The following is a 22,715-nucleotide window of genomic DNA, read 5'->3' as shown; positions in this document are numbered from 1 at the left end:
GGCATAATAACAGTCTTTAGTTCACGAACACAGCACAACTCTGCCATCTGTGAAAATCAGCAGCTTCAAACACTTGTTTAACAAGAAATATTCTTCTAATTTTTTTCACTGTCATTAATGTAGGTCCACAAGAGAAATGTTAAGCCAGTAAATTAAGATAGTTGCTATACCGTTATATCAATCGTCGTCTCTGCGTCTGAGAGAATGCGGCGTTAATGCAGCGACAAATGCCGAAAGCTCAGTCCTTTTCTGCTTTCACTTTCAGGGAATGAGGAATTTTTCAGGAAATGTTCACGTTTTTAACCCGATTATGTTGAATACACTAACAATGCATGTGATCATGTAAACGCATTAACCTGTTTTCCTTGTTTGGAGTCAAGGCATAAGTTTAAGTATAAACCGATCGACTTTTGCCCCTTACTCTGATTTCTCCCAGCATTTAAAACACATTAGCCCGTGTTCTTTGGGTTTATTGAAGTGCGCATATGTGAAGTGCATCCAGACAGAGAGGCCCCATTTCACTGCATGGTTCAAGTGACCCAAATCCGATTTTTTCCTCTCTTGTGGCACAGATCGTATATGACCGGTGTAAGCAGGAAAAAAAACGTATGCATTCCGATTTTCTCAGATATAGTCAGAAAATCGGATTTGGGCATCAAGACCTGCTGTGTAAATTCAGCCAGAGAGCACTGGTAGGAGGACATATATCGCAAGGTACTTGACCCAAGAAATTATTAAAACGTGTTCTCATCTCGTGCAGAAGTACAGTCAAAATGCTGCATCTGTAACGGCATGAGAGGATAATGTGTGACCGTAAATTTCCCGCTGACAGTGACATGTTGAAATACTCAGAGTCAGATACAAAAATGATTAGGATCTTTTTTTTACCTCACTATACCGGGAAATAACCTGATTTAGCCTATAATGTAGCCTATAAACACTCCACCTTTTCTAGCAAAAGAGAAAAATATTCTCATATATAAAACGAAGTAATAAAACAAATTAATGAGTAAATAAGCAAGTTAATAATCAAATAAGTAAGCCCAGCCCCCCTCACGTTAATATCGTGTATCGCCGATCTCACAGGCTGACGATAGGGCGATATGAAAATGGAGGAGAGTGAGAGTGAAATTCTTTGAAACCTCATAACACGTTCAGCTGTATTGTTATTCTCCCGTTACGTCTTTATTATTTTGTGGATTTACCCCCATTTCATGACATAACCGCTTTTAAGAGGATCATCCCCCTGGTTTTTACAGCAGGGCTGTTTTCTCTGATTCGACTTCTGTTTCTCTGAAGATGTCTCTCTCTCTCTCTCTCTCTCTCTCTCTCTCTCTCTCTCTCTCTCTCTCTCTCTCTCTCTCTCTCTCTCTCTCTCTCCCTCTCCCTCTCCCTCTCCCTCTCCCTCTCCCTCTCCCTCTCCCTCTCCCTCCCTCTCTCCCTCCCTCCCTCCCTCTCTCCCTCTCTCCCTCTCTCCCTCTCTCCCTCTCTCCCTCTCTCCCTCTCTCCCTCTCTCCCTCTCCCCCTCACACACAGAACACCACGCCCAGTGTTCACAGCATGGTAAATCCCTGAATGTGTGGCCACATTTCCCCCCTTATGAAATAGTGGGTGGCCCACTCTCTCTCTCATTTCCTATCACTGTCACTCCATCTGTTGTCTTTTGCTCTTTCTGAGAGTTTCCTTTCTACCGTGTGGCGTTTCAGAGGGTCACCGTGGCCCTGTCTGCAGTGGAGGGTGTCAGTGCATGCTGGGACTTTCAGTCCTTTTTGTCATTCCTCTCTTCTTGTTCATCCCATCACCCCATTCCTGCACACTTCGTTCATCTACACAGCTCGTGACTGACTTTGTGTCCCAAGGGAGAGTCTAAAAGGTAAGGCTGCCTCTGCTCTCCATGCAGAAAAGACCATCCTACGCAGTCTCTTTTCAATAATACATTTCTGAACATTCATAGACTTGAAAGGCATAGACTTAATGCCTTTCAATGGTTAAATCAGCTGTTGTCAGTCTGTGTGTGGTCCATTGTACTTGGAAAGTAATAAGAGCTGTCTGTCTTTTTATTGTGTTCTTTGTGATAGATTAAATGGGTAATAGACTGCTCTATGCTATCTAATAGCACTAGAGGCACTGCTTACAGGAACACCATGCCTGTCCATCACACATGCAGAGTTATGAGCTCCAGAACGCTGAACTGTGTGGGCAGATCATGTTTTATAAAGTTGAAGCTGTTCTTGCGTGTGTGGGCAGATACTCTCTCCAGGGCTTCACGTGTTCCAGGTTTTGCTGTTTCTTCACTCATTTCCCCCAGCACTTCGCTTTTCGTCATGAATATAATTATTTTGAAAATGTCTCTTGATCTTTTATTCTTAGTTTCTACCTTATTCTTCCTCCACTGAAACAGTTATGTGAACTTGCATGCGACTTCATGATTTCAGGTTTATTATGAAAAGCTTGTTAGTTGTCTGCTTATTTTCATAAGTTCTCCAACGTTTGTTAGTTTGTGTCAGAATTAAGTTAGCTTTTATTTACGTAGCAGATGTTGTATCCAAAGTGGTCATGTTGATTATTTTATATTAAATAGCAGTTTTAATACAAAGTTTGGATACTGCAGCTTTTTTACTAATATTTTCATAATGTACAATGTTTAGAGGGTTCCCAAAATTACATTATAACTGAAATATACCCTAATAAATTAGAATAAAATCGAACTGATTAATTGGGTCAATGACCTGGTGTTCTAATGTACAGCTTATCATAACATTGCTTGAACATCTTTTACATCCTCTGTAAGATCCGCACAGCTTTCAGGCCAGTGCCAATAAATGAGCGTCGGTCTAAATCTTAGTGTGGAAAGCGGATTATATGTGTGCCTCCTCCATGCCAAGAGTCACAGCTGAACATGCTGTCCATGTGGGTGCATTCTGTGAAGTGATGAAGGATGTATACTTATATTGCTCAACTTGTTATAAAACTCCTTGGATGTGCAGCACATCATCAAAATTATATTTCTGTTGGAAGGCGAGCTTAGCTTTTATTTCACCAGCCAGCTTTGGCAACATCTAAAGTTACATCCAAAGCTGCTTTGATTGAGAAATGCTGCCCTGCAGAGATGGAGTATTTAATGCCAGAGTTTGTCCTGCAATTTAGGTTTGGGGCATAGGGACAATATATATTTTTATATATATCTCGGCAGCAACGCTTGCCAATTAATTAGCACTTTCTGGTTTGCTGACATGTTTTTAAGAAGGTGGATTTTGGGCCGATGTGTAGGCTTGCTGTGTTACTGGTTTTACACAGTGTTTGTCTGTACACCATTTACATTAACTGCCCACCATGACACCAACCCCTCTGTCATTTTGTATTTTTATAGAAACAAAAACCATTTAGTTCAGTTGGACAACAGATACTACAGGTATAACGGCTCCATACAGCACGAGCAGCAGAGTCGTAGCACAGTGCAGCAGGAGTCCGATTACACGTGACGAGAGTAAGGAGAGATGACTGATAAAATGATGGCTGAGGATTTGGTGCGCAACAGATCCTGAGCGTCATTGACAAACATCTTATCTTGTAAAATGTGCGGTCCTGCTCCCTATGCACAGAGTATGCATGATTGCGAATGCGAAAGTGAAAAGCGATTTCAATAACCTGTATATTGAAAGCGGCTCAAACCACCACATTGTGGTTGAAGTTAGCAAAATGTCTGAAATGGCTTTTTACGAAATTGGACTGTCCCATGTATCCATTGTTCCAGAATGTGAAGTCTTTGGAGAAGCATGCTGTAGTTGTTCTGTAGCACATGATCTATAGCTCGAGGCCCTGGAGTCCAAGTTATTACCCACTGACCTCCTTCCTTTGTCTTGTATTGAATAAACTGCATAACAGAAATTGTTGTTACTTCAAACGTACGAGGCAAGAAAGCAGTGAGCAAGATCTTAGCAGTGAAATCTTCAGCTTGGCCACAGGAATGATGTAGTCTGCTCTTAAAATAGCTATCGTTTTTTAATTTACCTTAGGGCTGATTATTGTTTTAACAAGCATTGAGTTTCACCCCACAGGTGAATGATCTCTTAGACTTCCCTAGAGATCCACGGCCATATTTGTACAACTGCATCTGGTAAAAAGGATCATGCCATGCAGTCTGACTGGAGGGCGGTCGAGAGCTCCCTCCGCAGAAGAGACTGGGGAGTTTTTTTCTCTCCAAAACCACTTCAGAAACGGATAATCAAATCAGTCTGTTGTACATTGCTCCTTGCGCCACATTGAAATAGGCTCTTTACAACCAATGTGATGTGGTCATACAGAGTCACCAGTGTGGGTAAACAGAGCATGACACAATTGGCCTTTAAGCCATGTATCACTCTCTTGCAAACTGAATTAAATCATTTCAGCTTTAATGAAATTGGGAGATATGCCATGCAGCTCGTGTTTATGGGAACTGCATGAAAAGCTGCGTCATTTATTGGTCAAGTCGTGAGTATTTTGTGCTGAGGGAAGCTGAACTTAAAAAAATAGGTAAGTGTTGAGCTAAGATGTTGTGAAGCAAAGTTGCTTTGAAAGTTGATCATTTGAAGTATTGAAATGTTGTTTCTGTGCTGGTGTCTTCAGACACATTTGAACTATAGGCATAACCGGTGTTTGTAATGCTGCTTGGTGTATCTGACATATAGCCTGTTAGCAGCAAAGTGGTAGCAGTGGGGGAAAAAGTTCAATCTCTCACTTTGATTTAAAATGACAGTTGATTTGATCCAGACCTGATTGGGCCCTCGGCTCCAGACAAAAGCCACTTTTTTTTTCTTTTCTTTTTCTTCACAAATCATTAGTTGAATGGAAAGGACAGTTTTGTATAGGCCTATGTCACACTTCCTCATATCCGTAATGCGGAGTAGGGATTCAGAACTTCCGGTCAACAGTATTTCTCGATAAGTATTTAGATTATCAGCCATAATGTCTAAACCATCCGAGGTAGACTGACCACGAGCTATGAGGTTGTGAAACGAAGGTTTTTGCTCCTGTAGAAGCTGTGAGTTCGTATGAAATCAACCTTGTTTTGGTCCAGCGGTATCTATGGACTCCGCCATTGTAAAGAGCTAACCGGATGAGCCGTATCCCTACTAAAAGACGTACTTCCGGTCTTCAGTTTTTTCGTGACATAGGCCTATAGACACAGAGCATGAGCACAATCTTTCTAAATTTGCAATCAAAGGACGCTTCCAGTGACACAGTAACCCGTTCAAGCTATTTGATATTTGTTCGACATTTGTTTGCTTCTTACTTTGTAAATGAAATGTATAATATTGTGAAGCAGTTTTACAGTTATATAACTGTCTACTATTTTAATATTAAAATATTTAAAAATGTAATTTTTAGTGCTGTACCGTTATTGGCGTTAACGTGCTGCGTTAACGTGAGACTCTTATCGGGCGATAAAAAAAAATATCGCCGTTAATCAAAGTTGGATTGGGATCATAAATAGCTTTTTCGAATATCGTTATATATTCGCACAATTCTAATGTGTAGTATGACGCCGCGCCTACTGTCACAGATCGCGCAGTAGGGTATTTTCCTGTCAGGGACACAAGGTGTACTTTGACTTTGTTACGTTGGGCGACGTTCCTCTCGTTACTTTATTTTAATGCAATACGTTGTTAAATTAGTTTATTCCAAGCGCGCTGTGTCCTTTGTATGGGCATGAGCGATGCTCATTTACAAATGAATCACTCTTTTGAGTCGATTCTGTTCAAAGACTTCATCAAACAAGTTGTCAGATGATCTGTCTAAATCGGTTCGCAAATCAGTTGATCTGTTCAGTTCCTCACGCACTGAATCGTCTGAAGCGCTTTCAATTCACACTCGGAGTCGAAACAGGAAGATTTAAGAGCATCAAGAGCGTTGGATGAAGTGGCCGATCTACAGTCTAGTCTAGTGAATGCAAATCTGCAAATGCATCATATTTTTGCCAGCGATGAAGATCTTTATTAGTTGAACATCTTCGTAAGCTGTCTGTGAATGAATGATTCCACAGGACGATACATTTGATTTAATTTCATTCAGGTAATACATTGTGTGTGTATTGCGCAGTGGCATAATCACACGAATAGTTTACATTGATTGAAACTAATTTGTTTAAAAATGAGGCTATTGCAGTAACAAGGCAGGTTCACATAAAATCATTATGACATATGATGACATTATTTTTTGATCTAACGAGCATTGGCGATGCAAAAACGGACTGTCGTGCGTATTGTTTTTTTTCTTCCAATTAGCCTACTATGTTAAAAAGAAGGACGAAAACATGTTACTTGTTCAATTAATAAACAGTTTGTTTGATGACAAATCGCTAAAGATGAAATTGGCCTCCCTTTCTGTCATTGCGTTTTTTTTTTTTTTTTTTTTTTTACACGATATTCGACTTTTGCTCCTCGTTTGTTGAATGGCATTTTTGGCAGAAATGCACATCCCTACGCGAGGCAAACTATTCTCAAAGACTTACTTTTAGTCATTATTTGGGTAGCACACATATTCTGAATGCCTTCGGGAGAATTCAAATGAGCCATTTTAATCTAGATTAATCTAGATTCATTTCAATATTAATCTAGATTAATCTAGATAAAAAAAATTAATCTATGCCCACCTCTAGTAATTTTATATTTTCAGCATCATTACTCCAGTCTTCAGTGTCATATGATCCTTCAGAAATCAGTTTAAAATGTTAATTTGCTGCTCAAGAAACATTTCTTCTAATTATTAATTTTGAAAATAGTTCTTTAAATAGCAAGTTCGAAAAAACATTTATCATCTTTAAAAAAAAAATCTTACTGCCCCCAAACTTTTGAACAGTAGTGTACTTTTCCATGTTGTGAAATATTTGTTTGTATGTGGTGTTATGTCTATTTTGTCGTAACGTTGTTCTTTTGGTTCTAACCCTTTTGTATGTTGTCAGTTGATACTGTGTTTAAACAGTCTTTTTCCTGGATTTTTTTCTAACCTCTTATTGCTAAAACCACTGTTATCTTAATCCATTTTATAATTATATGTTGCTGTAACAATACTGGTGATGTAACCTGCGGTTTTCACACGTAGTGATTTAAAGTGAAGAAATAAACAAAAACAAGAAATTGTGAGACATGAGTATTTAACCATCTCATCATAGTGGAAAAAATACTACCCATGAATTATAGATATAGATCATGGTATTAACTTGGCTAAGAATAGAAGTAGCCATGGGCTATAGGTGACCTGGCAAAACCAAGCCACAAACATCACCATAGTATCTTTCTCATGCTGTGCATATTTGTGCGCTCAGGCAGGTTAATGTTAGTATTAATGCTGATAGATTGCCACATTGATGCATCATTGAACAGCATTAAATTCCAGAGTTTTTAAACTTATGTTGGGTAGAAAGTTGTCAGTAAGAGGTTACTATTGAAAGCACAAGTCTCCCTGTTGCAAACTGAGACATTTTGTTTCAGTGTGTTGCTGAGGGACTCGGCACTGGTGGCCAATGTCTAGCGCATGGATTGCCACCCTTAAAGTGTTAGAAGGCATTTCTCATGTAATAAATGTTTTGAAAGACAAAACATGTATGCATCAACATACACTACCATTCAAAAGTTTATATATTTTTAATATATATATATATATTTATATATTTAAAATATATATTTTATTTCAGCAAAGACGCATTTAATTTAATAAAAGTGACAGTAAAGACATTTATAATTTTATAGAAGATTTCTGTTTCAAATAAATTAACTTTCTTTTAAACTTTCTATTTATCGAAGAGTCTGGGGAAAACATTATCACGTTTTCACCAAAGTATTTAGCTCCACAACTGTAAACATTGATATTAATAATAAATGTTTCTTGAGCACCAAATCAGCATATAGAATGATTTCTGAAGGATCATGTGACTGAAGACTGGAGAAATGATGCTGAAATTCAGCTTTGACAACACAGGAATAATGCATTTAGATAAAGTTATTTTAAATTCTAATAATATTTCACAATTTTACTATTTTACTGTATTTGTAATTAGATAAATGCAGACTGGGTGAACATAAGAATAATATATTAAAAACATTTAAAAAATCTTTAAAAAACAAAAACTTTTGTGAAATAATTATTATTATTTATTTATTTTTTGGGGGGGAAAGTGTAAAATGTAGTGTAAAATACTTAAACTTAAAATATTTAAGTTTCTAGGTTGCAAATCAAATGTCAGCGTACTACTACTACTAATACTGTTACTATTATTATTATTAAATTATAAAAGGTTGCCAAAGAGAAACATTTTCTTTAGTGGTCTCAGACTTTTGGACCCCACCATATTGTGGATCGTATTTTTGGCATGATGTAATTAACATATTGGCAAAGTTGATGAACTAATTTGACTCCAACTGATATTGCACCTAGTGATTGCGTCCTAGTCCTTACATAACCTTAATGACCGGCCCAGCTTCAACCTAAAACACTGAGTGCACTTGTATAGCTTTTGCTTAGAACAGCCCAGAGACAAAACAGACTGTTGACATTTTAGGAAATGGAAGCATTGCTATATTGACACAGACAATAGAAGATTTAAATCTTGAGGGGAATATTGTTGCACAGCCTGAACCAGACTGTTAATGGTGTTCTGCTCCAGGTTTATGCAAGTCATCCTACACTACACCATGTTCGCATTATTTGCTTGATTGCTCCAAATGGCAGTCTAACATGGCAATTGCCATCTGTGTATTTTGGTGCCTTTAATCTTTGCTACACAGCGGTTCTGCTCTGCTGCCATGGCGACACCCTGGCGACAGCCACGGTGACGGACAATTGCTCTTATCTTCCAGAATGCAGTGACAGAGAGTGGGATTCTGGGATGCATCTCTGACACAGGCCTGTTTTAGACCCTTTCGGCTAAAAGCGTCGCCATCCCTCTTCACGATGAGCTTAGCAGGCCTATGCCAACATAGCGCTCATGCTATAATTAAGCTCATAGTGTTTACTTGGCCACAGGTCATTTCACACCCGAGTTTCACTACAGTGATCCCTGGTAGTGTCCGTTTCTCACAGTCTTCTCTGTCATTTATGCCTGTAGAATTAAACCATTCATCTTTGTATCCTTGTCTCTGTGCATATATTTTTTTTGGCCTGATTGTCCCCTTTTTTTGATTGTCCTCTACCTCCATCACGCTCTCTCTTTTTCTCTCCACCCCCCCTCTCTCTCTCTCTCTCTCTGTGTGTAGGTGGGAAACCCTCGTGTGGAGCTCACTCTCTCAGAGCTGCAGGAGATGGCCACTCGTCAGCAGCAGCAAATTGAGGCCCAGCAACAGATGCTTGTCGCTAAGGTAATACGCTCAGATGTGTCTTTTGATCTGCATCTTTTTATAGATCTTTGTTTTCATCTGTGTGTGGACAACACACAAATATTTCCTCCAGTTAGCTTTTGCAAGTAAATCAAACATTGGCATAAATTAATTCACTGACATTAAAATGGCATTATATGACATTAAAATTGGTTTCTATTTTGATTTTATTGATATTGTAAACATGATTTTCTTTAGACCTGACCATTTATGTTGACTTTATGATGGCACTGTATGGTGTATTATCATATGCTTTGGCTTTATTTTTCAGGTAGAATTTAGAATTTCCTAGTTTTTTTTTAATGTCTAGGTTGTTCATCAAATGTCAGCAAATTTGTAACTATTATTAATCTTATTATTAAAAAGGGTTGCAAAATAGAAGCAATTTTCTCTAGTGGTTTCGACTTTTGGACCCCACTGTATTGTGAATTGTATTTTTGGCATTATGTAACTTACATATTAGGAAATTGATTAACTTATTTGACTCCAATTGTAGATGCAAATATTGTCTCCATTTAGCATTTGCTATTGAAACAGAAACAGTGACTTAATTAATTCCAATGTTTATTTAGATTTTATTGATATTGTGGACGTAAAGCATCAATTTATCTAGCCCTTAATCAGATTAACCATATATTTTGACTGTTTAGTGGAATTTACCAGAAATTGGCAAATCATTTTAGCCTTTTCTTTATTTATCGATCTACATTTGTCCTAGAACCAAACTTGCAGTTGTGCGATGTCTGAATGGCTAGCAGCTGAATAGTAGCAACATATTTGGGAAAGGTGCTTGAGTACTGTGTGTAATCCAATGCTTTGTCTTGATTTGTCAGATAAAATGTAGAATTACCAAGAGTTATTTTTTGCCAAAAATCTTTTACACTCAAAAATGAACGTTGTCATCATTTACTCACCCTCAAGTTGTTCCAACCCTGTATGAATTAGTAGGAATAGTAGGAGAAAAATACTATTGAAGTCAGTGGGGTCCGTCAACTTTTTACAGACATTCTTTAAAATATCTTCTTTTGAGTTCAGCAGAAGAAAGAAATTCATACAGGTTTGGAACAACTTGAGGGTGAGTAAATGATGACAGAACTTTCATTTTTGGGTGAACTGTCCCTTTAAGTCAACAGCCATTTAAGCCTTTTTTATTATTATTAATTTAATTCACTGAAGTTTATCTATAGTCTTTTTATTTTTCAGAATGAATAGTGGAAACTCTAGTTAGTCTAAAAACAAGTAGATAACCTTAGGAAATATGAAGAGCTGTTGATTGTGTCATTTAGTGGTGATTTAATTCACCCTGCCGTTTCTGGGTGTTTACTCATATTTGCACTGGGCAAAAACACGTAGGGTTCCATAAACAATCTTTATGTGAAAAAAAAAAAATCTTGAAAGTTTTAAGCGAACTGCCATGTATGTTTATGTTATGCTATGCAAATAACTGTAATTAAGACATTTCTGGGGGGAAAATGCAATTAATGTGTTGAGTATCCCTGTAATTATTCAAAACTGGTGTTTGTTGGGTAAACCTCTAACTTTTCACAATGATAATAAAGAGCTTAAGCTGCTTCATAAACAGTGTTGTTATTAGATATTTTAAGTTACTGAGCTCATCTTTGTTTTCCTCAGTGCCATTTATAGGTCATTACAACAGGCTTTTCTGACCATTATAGGGGTGTTAGTCATGGCAACCACAGGCTGAGGCGGGAAACTGGACGAGACCGAAAATGCCAATTATGTAGCAAACAACTCTGACATGCTCTGTATGCGGTGGCAGGCATTTCTCATCCACACGAGCGCTAAATAGCTTAGTTTCTACATTCAACAAAGAGTGATTTGTGGAATCTAGGATTGGTCACACTTACAGACTGTTCCAGGATCAGACCCAACGAGAACACTGATCTCAGAGCTGTTTGGATTATTATTGCTGTGAGTCGATGTGCTGTGTTGACTATGAGCCTCCAGTCATTGAGAGTCCACCATGTGCTATTTTTTGTTTTCTCACTCACTCAGAGACACTGTTTCCATTTCACTGCATCTGTTTGTGTTCCCTGCAGATAGACAAAGAAAACAACAAAAAAAAGAGCCCAGTTGCTTTTATTTTCTGTTAGTTACTCAAGAAGTCAGGTTTGTAATCAGCATCTTTTCCCATAGGTACTACTATTGCTCTTAATAGCAAACGTCTCCATGCTTGACGCCGACAGTAAATCACTAGGTTGTCTGTCTTGTTTAAGTGCGGTATTGTGATGTAATGACAAGATCGTATGGTGTTGTCCTGAATGCACTTTACTCTGTTAGGGCACTGCAGATGCCCTGGGCTTAAACATTACTTTTCCTTTTCTTTTTGAAAAAATAGAGATATTTTCCTTTAGGGTGATCATTCAAAATTTGCAGTGTGTGTAGTTGTTCATGTAGTCTACTACAATAGAGTCCGATTCGACTCTTGCATTTATCGAGATTACTGGCTGGTTTCGGGAATGGAACAACAGATTACTGGTTGTTTCGGTTTGTATGTCACAACAGTTCTGAAAGTTTGACGGACAAATGGCGAATAACAGTGAAGCTTATTAGCGCAATCGGATCATTGCGCTAATAAGCTTTACTGTCATAAGGTCAATTAAAGCCCATCTGTAATGGTTGTAGAGTGGTTCAGTACATACTTTGATTGCTCTTGACAATTTACTGTTACTGTGTCATGTATGTTTTCCCCACCTTTTTTTTGCATGCTCATGTATGTATTGTGTCTGCAGGAGCAGCGGTTGCGCTATCTGAAGCAGCAGGAGCGACGGCAGCAGCAGGCTGTGTCTGAGACCGAAAAACTACAGAGGCTGAAGGAAAGAGTGGAGAGTCAGGAAGCCAAACTCAAGAAGATCCGTGCCATGAGGGGCCAAGTGGACTACAGTAAAGTCATCAATGGCAACCTGTGTATGTACTTGCTGGATCACTGACTTAAGCATTCATCCGAGTGGATAGGTTACTGGTCACTGCTGATTATGATGTGGTTTTAACCTTTTGCGTGTCTGCGTTAAGCCAGCTTGCTTCATGCAAGAAGTTGTGTGAGAGAGCACTGCGCTTCCAACTGCAACTGCGAGCACATAAATACAAATGCTGTGAGGTCAGGATTAGGACTGCGATAGCCTGTGAATTGTAATGAACTCGCATAATGCCAACTCTCTCTCACACGCAACTCCAGATGGGATTGTCCACTCTGCTGGAGATAAAATTCGATTTTTGTGGATTGTTATCATTATATCATGGCAGGTTCATGGTGAAGATTTTCTATTTATGAAACTTTTTTCTGTAGTTTTAACCCTCATTTGAGTGTTTTGTTCATGTTGAGCTAGCATTTAGGCTGCTATAAGGTTGTGAAAACAAAAGTCAATTTTGCTTTATATAATATATCTGTTCAGCCTGCTAGTTTTGCATTTTGCATGAGCTACTGTACAACATGTGCAGCCATACATGATATTTTCATTGAACATTAAATAATAATCCTATAGTAATGGAAAAAGTATGTCGGCTCATGCATGTCTGTGTGTTTGCACACAAGTTGTCATGTGTATAACTCTGCTGTGTTCTTTTAGCCGCAGAGATCGAGCACATCAGCGGGCTGTTCCAGGAGAAGCAGGCAGAGCTGCAGTCGGCCGTCTCGAGGGTGGATCAGCTCAGCCAGCAGCTGGAGGACCTGAGGAGAGGCAAACTGAACGGCCTGCAGACCCTCGGCGGTCAGGTCACCGGCAACGCTGCCCTGGAGCTCCGCAAACTCTACCAGGAGCTGCAGGTATGGGCACAGTTTAGCCATTATTATAATTAAGAGATTTTGCTGTGCTGATTTTCCATTTTGGATTATAAAGGTACAAATCATTATAAAGGCATTAAAATATCCAAAAACCACTAGAACAGTGTTATATATTTTGTTGACTTGTGTGCTTGCATTATCCCACATGTTTCCACCAATGTTTAAATCCAGAGAATTCTTAATTTCCTGCATGGTCAGTGAAAGTGCTTAAGTTGATCAGGTTCATTGGTTGTTTGTCAATTTTCTATTGATTGTGTATGAGGTTTGCAACGCTGTTAAAAGAGTAATAATGTCATATAATGGAAATAATGTCTAAATGCAGTTTACAATTATGTGAGTGTTAATTTATATCAATAATCATTCAAATTACATACACAAAATATATCAAATTAAAAACAAAAAATAGTACAATGTTTTGAATTATCAATCCAAAATTGTTGAATTTGCCATTTTTCTGTTATAGAAACATTAAATCAGCCATAGCCTTAGCTTGATGATTAGTCTGTGTATGTCTGTGTTACTAGTATGTGTGCTTTATCATTTCTGTCAATGATGATATTGATCTTTTGTTTTTTAATCCACCCCCCATCAGATCCGCAATAAGCTGAATCAGGAACAGAACAGTAAACTTCAGCAGCAGAAAGAGCTGTTGAATAAGAGAAACATGGAGGTGACTCTGATGGACAAGCGTATCAATGAGCTCAGAGATCGACTGTACAAGAGAAAAGCAGAGGCACGTCAAAAAGAAAATCTTCCTGTAAGGCCATGAGAGTGCATCACTCACTCATGCTTCTTAGTTTCATTTGTTTAGCAGGCTTGTTCAGAAACCATTCAGACATCTAGACAGTATATCTGGTACTAGAGAAATGGTTTTGAATTTCAACTAGGCTCATTACCTTTTTTGCCCCTTTTTTCCTTTTTCCCCTTCCTGCAGCTGAATAGAGTAAATGGTCCTCCCTCTCCACAGCCTGCTCATGGAAACACCGGCCGTGTGGCTGCCGTGGGACCCTACATCCAGGTCCCAGTGCCAGGCAGGCAGGAGGGTTATGTAGTGCCTCCTGAACCCCTCAAACCTCAGTCACTGGGCGTCAACACCCCAGCCAACCATGCCCGCTCCAAATCAGGTCAGTCCTTAAACACTGACTTCTGCATGATGACGGCAAACATTTATTTGGAATTAAATGGTGCCAAATAAATGGTACCCTTTATGTCTGTTTATCTTTATCCTACATTGTGAATCCGCTTTATAATTTTGTAATACATAAACTCTTTAGTCTCATAGGGTTAAATATAAAACTGCTTTTGATCGATGGTAGTCTGCATTTAGGTCTACATTTAGTCTTGCAGATCCAGACTTCTGATTAGCAGCATAAAGTCTAGTCAGCTTATTCCCGCTAAGAGAAGTGCTCACATCACGTTTAAGTTTTGGTAAATAGACCAGCAAGCAATGAAGTTTATACAAATAATGATGCAGCAATCTCTGTGAATGTTGTACAGAAAAAACTCTTTTCGCATATTTGTCAGACACAATTATTTTAACAGACACAGTTCAGAAAACTAGTTCTCCTCAATAAGGTCTACTAACTTCACTTCCTACTAAGTGCCTCAAGCAAAACACTTTTTGAAAGATTTGATGACCCTTTTTCAAACTTTGGCAAATCCACCAACTAGTTCTTCCTAAATTTTATCCACTTGATACCTTGTCAATATGACTTGTTTTGTGACAGACCACGTAACAGCCAGCCAGTCGGTTTGAAAGAGTCGTTTGTGTCTAAAGCCTAAAGTATACTTCAGTTTTGCCGTGAACGTCTTCCACAAGCGTACAGCCAAATGCATACCCTTTCAAAGTATACTCCATTTCACCGCTTAAACGAACACAGACGCTCGACACACGTTGTTGTCCTGTCTCTTTCTTTTTTTCTACTGTGAAATGCTGGCCTGGGCCAGTGTTGCCACCTTGTGGACCATCTAATTAGTGCAAAATGTGTGGTTAGAAAAATCAATATGCACATACTATGCTAATGATGAAATTTATGTCATGCGCACAGCCGCACACACTAGCGTACGTACCAAAATATACTATGCTTAATAAGATTGGTGTTCGGTCAAGTGCTGCAGTATTCCTGTAGCTCACACAGTTGAGCACGGTGTTAACAATCCCAAGCTCATGGGTCTGATTCCCAGAGACTGCATGAGCTAAATAATTGTATACCTTGAATGCAGTGTAATTTGCAATCTGCAAATACGTAAATGTTAATAAAGTGGTTTGGTTCTTCTCTTAAAGATCACGGCATGTATCCCATTGCTTCCTGCTGTGGGTTCGCTCTTTTCAATTACTGTTTTATTATGAAGTTGATTTCTAATTTTCTTCACTTCTAACCTCTTGTGTCCTTTCTGCTCTGTGCTGTGCATACGTGTATGTGTGTCTCTTTTTTTTTTTTCTCTTTGCTGTCCCTGTACTTTGATGTTGTGGGATTTGTGCGGGGGGGTTAGATGGAGTGAGAAAGCCTCCCGGCCCCTGGAAGGTCTCTGATTTAGACATCATAGTGGACCCGATTGCTCCGCCCCCTCCAGAGCCCCGCCCAGGCCCGGGGGCTCCACCCCCAGTCACCTGCTCTGCGGCAGGGTCGAACAGCGCTTCTCGTGAGTGGGAAGGTGTCTGATGGGAAGGCAGGAGGAACGGCCTATGAACCTTATTCAGTGTAGTGAGCAGGATCAAAGCAGTTGACTAAGTCTCCGTGACTTGTTACATTACCCTATATGGCTCATGAGTCTCAATGCAGAATCAAATACAGATTGTATAAGTAAATTAGTGTCATTGATCATGTGACCCCTTTGTGCATACAGTATGATTTTCTTGCATCCACTGAAGCTTAAGATGGTCCTTGGATCATCTCAAATCATTCTGGAGAACATGATCATCAAGTTTGACACAGCTCAAGTGCTGCTGTCATTAAAGCAAAAGAGACTGAATGAAATACTAAGTCATTTACTCTATTGCTGATAATATACATTAGTTTGGGCTGGTAAGATTTTTTTTTTTTTTATGCTCACCAAGGCTGATATATTTGATCAAAAATGCAGTAAAAACAGTTACACTATATACTGGGAAATATTATTACAATGTAAAATGACTTTTCTATTTGAATATATTTTAAAATGTGATTTATTCCTGTGATGGCAAAGCTGAATTTTCAGCATCATTACTCCAGTCTTCAGTGTCACATGATCCTTCAGAAATAATTCTAATATGCTGATTTGCTGCTCAAGATACATTTCTTATTATCAATGTTGAAAAAGATTGTATTTTTTTTTATATATATTTATGGAAAGTCCTTCAGGATTCTTTAATGAATAGAAAGTTCAATAGAACAGCATTTTTTAAAATAGAAGTCATTAAAAATCTCTTCACTTAGTCACTTTTGATCAAATATGCTCTTGCTAAATTAATCTATTTCTTTCAACAACAACAACAACAAACAAACAAATCTTACTGATCTCAAAGTTTTAAATGGTAGTGTAATTTGTAATGTAAAAAAAATATTAAATAAAAAATGTCAAAATAATAGCATTTTTCTAGTGATCTCAGACTTTTGGACTCCACTATCTAAGCAAATTGCTGAGTCTCTTACAGAAATTATTGAACTATTTTCTAAGTAGAAGTGGGTTAAGTTTGCATCCACTTAAAAAAATCGCAGAGAGACAATTTTCCAAACAGAATGTGGCTTAAGAGAAAAGTCAAAATTATAGGTTTTTCATGAGCAATTGTACCTTAATGATACACTAGATCCTGCTTGCTGGTTAATTAAATTCACTCTACTCTTTACTGCGGTTTAATATGAGTCAAAAGCTGCTGATCCTGTCTTTTGGGAGTATGTGTGTATATGATTGTGTGTGCAAGAATGTAATTAGATTGTGTGAGGTCTCATGGGTGAGAGTGAGGGTGAATGTATGTGTTGGCATGAGAAGCTCTACCCTGATTAGGTTCACTGGGCTTTCTACTTCTTCCTCAGTACATTTAAACTCACTAAATTACTGGTTCCATTTCATCATTCTCTAACATTCAGCTAACTTGTTGACTTCACACAAAATGTACACGCCACACATCAAGCTCTTTCATGTCCGAAATCGTCTAGATATCTTGCAGTCAGTAATAGTCATGCAGGCTTTGCAGAATAGCATTATCTTACGATTTAGAGTCATCTGAACTGTTCTTGTAGATGTAAGGAAGTGAACTTAATTTCCACGTGCAAGATTGTTACATTTCATATCTCCTAACTCCAGAACATACCTAGACAACTTTAGAAGTCATGTCTAATTAGCAGTGCAGTTCGTCATACTGCTGTAATCACAAATGTGCTTGTGAGGGGTTTTGTCATTTCTGGTCTTGTTCTAATTCTCCCATTCTTTCCCTTTCTAGCTAATGATGCCGGTTGGCCCACCCTCAACAAGAGCAACACATCAGTCAAGCCACCTGACTGGAAGGAGTCTGGAACAGACACGAGCAGTAAAACGGCATCACCTGCAGGCACTCCTGCAGATAAGGTACGTCTAACTAACACAAGCATACACAATTGCCCTCTTATTATTTGACCATCATAAAGTGTTTTCCTGTTTTTTTTTCCCCCCTTTAGATTCAGGATTCCAGTAAAATGGGCCCAGGTCCTCCTCTCAACAAGCCCCAGCCTCCCCCATATGGAGCCCATGCCAGCAACCACCCCCTCTCATCTGCCAACTCTGGTTCCACCAGCTCCTTGGATCGCCGCAAGGACGTTCCACTCCGGCCAGTGCCCAGCCTACCCAACAACCCCCCACCGCTGCCGGCCTGGCCCCGTGTCCCCCCTACACCCTCCGGCTCGTCATCTCAGCAGATCCAGCAGCGCATTTCTGTACCCCCCAGTCCCACCTTCCAGCCCAGTCCACCCTTTTTCCCCCCCGGGGAGAGACCAGACCCTCCTCTAGCTGTTGCAGTAAGGCCGTTCATCCCAGATAAGGGCTCCAGACCGCAGTCACCCAGAAAGGGCCCAGCCACCATGAACTCAAGCTCCATCTACCACATGTACCTACAACAAGCAGCCCCAAAGAACTACCCTCTGAACATCAAGCCTGCAGTTAAAGCAGGTATACATCAGCAGCTGATTTGATATTCAAGTTCAACAGTTTAATACTTATACTGGCAATTTGTTCTCACCTTTAAGGCAGTCTTTTAACATTACGGGCTTTTTACATCAGGTTTAGCTAATACTGTACAATTATGCAAGGAGACTTCTAACTTGATACATTAAAAATATTAGAATTAATAGAACATATTTAAAAATGAAATATTTAAATGTTTTATAATATATATATATATATATATATATAAAAATATAAATTGATTATAAATGAATAAAAAAATATATAATTCTGTATTAACAAAATATTGTTAATAACTGTGCAGTTCAACTGATAAAATAGTACAACCAAAAACCGCTCTGCAGATATTAACTGGGGTCAACTTTAAATTGCAATTTGTGTGTAAACCTATTATATCAATATTTAAAATTATGAAATTTCATGAGCTCTTCATAATAATAAACACCCATGAAAAAGTATAGTAGAAATATCTGAATACCACTATAATAAAATGTTTATCTATAAATCAATATGCTTAGAATAAAAGATTGCTCTTGGGATTCTATGAATCAGTATAATTAATATGAAAATAAAACAAATCTGTATTTTTACACAGTCCATGTTCACACAGGATGCGTCTTAGTGTTTTTAAAAACAGATAGATGCGGTGCAACAGAATGCAGGTGTCTTTTTAACTTTACACAAGTGTCTTCAAAAATTCCCCACTGAAAAAAACCCCCAGCTAAACACATCACAGGTGTCAAAGATGTAATTTTAGCACTTCACATACTAAAAAAAAAAAAAAAAACGTGCAGACTGATTCAAGAATGAAGTGTCCTCTGTGAATTATGTGGTTTATTTCTTGATTATGTGTTTGTGTTTTATTCCTGAGTACAGTATAATTGAGTATTTTGTTCTTTTTGCCTGCAGTATATGGTAAGCCAGTCCTGCCTCCCAGCTCTACACCCCCCTCCCCCTTACTTTTCGGAGGCTCTGGGGCCTTTCCTGCCCTGCAGGGTCCCGGAGGAGACATGTTGGATCTTGAGCTGGACTTCGATGGTCAAATCCTAGGTGTTCCTGAGCCGCCCCCACCCAGCGTGGACCACATCCCACGACCTCTCAGCCCCACTAAACTCACACCCATGGTGCACTCCCCGATGCGCTACCAGAGCGATGCTGAACTGGAGGTGTTGCGCAAGAAACTGGCCAATGCTCCACGGCCGCTTAAGAAGCGCAGCTCTATTACAGAGCCAGAGGGTCCCAATGGGCCCAACATCCAGAAACTTCTCTATCAGCGGTTCAACACCCTAGCTGGAGGGATGGAGGGAGGAATGGGAGGTGTGAGTGGAGGTGGAGGAGTGACTCCATTCTACCAGCCCTCCGTTGCCACAGGTGAAATGCTCTTTGATGCAGACAATGGGAATCCACCCTCAGAAACGCCTGCCACGCCCTCTGAGGGTGCTGTTGTTGAGGACGTTGTCCTGCAAGGTGACGCCAATGATAATGAGCCCCTAGAGCAAGCGGTTGAGCCGCTGACCCCTCCGGCACCAGAACCATCAGAAGACAGTAACAACAATCCTGCGGAACCTGTAGTGGTTTTGCCGAGTCCTGTAGCTGAGGCCAGCACCCCTGAAGAAGCAGACACCTCACCCTCATCCCAACCCACGGTTGGTTTACTGATACATATTTTATATATTACTAATAATAACAATAGTCATAATCAATTATTGCATATACAATAATTATAAATATTTATATTACAATACAGTCTAAAAACTTAATATTACCTATTATACAATAATGTTTTTTATTGTATTGTAATATGCCATCTAAATAATACATTTGCTATAATTAAATTATTACTATTATTTATTACAACATAAAATGTGCCATTTTAAACAATGGTCACATGTTTTATATCTCAAGTCTGCAGGTAGGACTACATGAAATCCGGCATTTACTATTCCATTTCAAGTTAAAAATCAGAATAAAGTATCTGATTAAATTAGCATATTTTAAAACGCATTTTTTCATTTGGGCATTTTGGCATACGCCATTCAACAGTTTGGGGTCAGTAACACTTTTTTTAAAGAAAATAATTCCTTTATTCAGCAAGGATGCATTAAATGAATCAAAAGTTTATAATATAACAAAAGATTTCTATTTTAAATAAATGCTGTTCTTTTAAACTTTCTATTCATCAAAGAAACCTGAAAAAAAGCACTTTTTTTAAAGAAAATAATTCCTTTATTCAGCAAGGATGCATTAAATGAATCAAAAGTTTATAATATAACAAAAGATTTCTATTTTAAATAAATGCTGTTCTTTTAAACGTTCTATTCATCAAAGAAACCTGAAAAAAAGTATTACAGTTTCCAAAAAAAATATAAAGTCGCAAAACGGTTTTCAACATTCAACAAATCAGCATATTAGAATGATAGAAAAGTCTATGTGCAACAACGCTATGTGCAACGTTATGTCCGAATACACTCAATTCTACAGCCATATGAATATATGAAATCTTACTTATGTTCTCATGTGCCTTGTGAGGTAAGATGTCATGACATACACGAGCAGATGCAAATTTCCTGTTTCCATCCAGCTACTCTCAATCGCTGTGTATAGTAAAGTCTCGTCGTGTTGACCTTGTAAATGTTTACATCACTACTATTGCAGCTGATATAGCTCCACCAGATATTGACTTGGCTGATTTGTACAAACCCATCAGATTAAATCGCTTGCAACAGTACAGACAGTCAGTCCTAAAGATCAGATTTAAAAAACAAATGAGGTTGAGTGCTGTACGAACAAAGCCTAACGGTCCATGTCCTCAACAGGGCAAACGCACTAACCTAAAAAAGCCCGACTCAGAGCGGACGGGTCACGGCCTTAGAGTGAAGTTCAACCCACTCGCCCTGCTGCTGGATGCCTCACTGGAGGGCGAGTTTGACCTCGTACAAAGGATAATCTATGAGGTATGTAGTATATTGATGCATGCCATGTGGCGTAGTGAACGGATCTTGCAGACACAAATTGATTTTTATTAACCAATTCCTATTTAATTCTTCTAATTTCTTAGGTTGTCAATCCCAGCACCCCTAATGATGAGGGCATCACACCCCTTCATAACTCTGTGTGCGCTGGGCACCACCACATCGTCAAGTTCCTGCTGGACTTTGGTGTTAATGTGAATGCAGCAGACAGTGATGGCTGGTGAGTCAAGTCATCTTCATTTATATAGCGCTTTTAACAAAGGATTGTTCCAAAGCGGCTCTACAGTGATAATAGGAAATTAAAGCAATAGAGATTGTTCTGGTTCTACAGCAGCTCCAGAATAAAGTTAATCTCCAGCTAAAGTCAGCTTTGATCGATTCACCTCCGTCGCAACGATCATCGGATATTAACTTAGGGGGGGCTAACACGACACCGTTTTAACAGAAAACTCTTTAACTTCAAAAACGCGAACCCGTGAGAACGCTGATAGCGCGCACATGCGTATTAAGAGCCCACTCCACAGGTATGCGCGTTTGAATATATGTGCGCAGGGATGTAGTCCTTCCCTAAAAAAAAAAACCTCAACAAACTACTTGTCTGGCCTTCAAATTTATAATACAGAATTTGTATCGCTTCGGCGTAGCCACGCAAACCAGAACTATCCCTTTTTCTGTAGAGTGGTAAGGGATGGGAGGGAGGGCAAACAGCAACATTACACACTAACTAAAGTTAGAAAAGTGAAATCATAATCAACCACCCCTTTAACAGATGGATCTGACCATTAAAGCACACCAAGTACTATAGTGAGTGATAGACTACAAACCCACCAACATTTTCATATAGCCTTCAGGCTAGATATCAGCACCGGTATTAACAGCCAGAGGCAACGTTCAGTATAGATAGATCGAGTGTGTTTATTTCCGTAATTCTGTCAACCACCCAAACACTGCTCTGGACGAGGTTTTGTAAACATAATTATCCCCGTATTTTTTGGGACACATTGTTGGGTCTGTCAGTGTGAAAGAGATTGATCAGTCAGTAAAAGCTAACAGGTGTGGAATTGACGGACTCACCGACGTGCTTGTGTGTGTGTGTGTGTAGGACGCCCTTGCATTGTGCCGCCTCCTGTAACAGCGTGCACCTGTGTAAGCTGCTGGTAGAGTCTGGTGCCGCCATCTTTGCCACCACCATCAGTGATGTCGAGACGGCAGCAGACAAATGCGAGGAGATGGAGGAGGGTTTCATACAGTGCTCACAGTTTCTCTATGGTAAGAGCATCTTTCTTTTCCTCTCCAGAGAATTACTGTATTTGGCCTTCTCTCACACCATCAGATTGGATAACATTTTCTGGGAAAGTAAAGGCAGTTAAGAAAACAACATATTTTTTTAAATAACCAAACAACCCATTTGTGCATCTCAGATTGTACAAATTCATCAACAAAACGTTTGGA

At 39.0% G+C, this 22,715-nt stretch overlaps 1 protein-coding gene across 5 annotated transcripts in view; it reads left to right on the top strand.

Annotated features, from left to right (window-relative positions):
- ppp1r13bb (protein phosphatase 1, regulatory subunit 13Bb) overlaps nucleotides 1-22,715 on the top strand; it is a 67,883-nt gene that overhangs the window by 42,422 nt on the left and 2,746 nt on the right. For 2 of the 5 annotated variants that reach the window (XM_056264441.1, XM_056264439.1), the window contains 12 exons: nucleotides 9,234-9,335; nucleotides 12,107-12,281; nucleotides 12,941-13,137; nucleotides 13,748-13,912; nucleotides 14,090-14,279; nucleotides 15,649-15,798; nucleotides 17,576-17,700; nucleotides 17,790-18,276; nucleotides 19,201-19,937; nucleotides 21,108-21,245; nucleotides 21,350-21,483; nucleotides 22,366-22,532. In XM_056264441.1, the coding sequence (XP_056120416.1) occupies nucleotides 9,234-9,335; nucleotides 12,107-12,281; nucleotides 12,941-13,137; nucleotides 13,748-13,912; nucleotides 14,090-14,279; nucleotides 15,649-15,798; nucleotides 17,576-17,700; nucleotides 17,790-18,276; nucleotides 19,201-19,937; nucleotides 21,108-21,245; nucleotides 21,350-21,483; nucleotides 22,366-22,532 (2,767 nt within the window). Of the gene's footprint in view, nucleotides 1-1,782; nucleotides 1,874-9,233; nucleotides 9,336-12,106; nucleotides 12,282-12,940; nucleotides 13,138-13,747; nucleotides 13,913-14,089; nucleotides 14,280-15,648; nucleotides 15,799-17,575; nucleotides 17,701-17,789; nucleotides 18,277-19,200; nucleotides 19,938-21,107; nucleotides 21,246-21,349; nucleotides 21,484-22,365; nucleotides 22,533-22,715 lie in introns of those variants that run through there. The other 3 variants (XM_056264443.1, XM_056264440.1, XM_056264442.1) reach the window with 3 other exon arrangements.

The sequence above is a fragment of the Rhinichthys klamathensis genome, unplaced genomic scaffold (genome assembly GCF_029890125.1).
Source record: "Rhinichthys klamathensis goyatoka isolate OS25496 unplaced genomic scaffold, OSU_Roscu_1.1 h1tg000221l_1, whole genome shotgun sequence".
Taxonomy (NCBI): Eukaryota; Metazoa; Chordata; class Actinopteri; order Cypriniformes; family Leuciscidae; genus Rhinichthys; species Rhinichthys klamathensis.
This window is presented reverse-complemented; position numbering and strand designations above follow the sequence as displayed.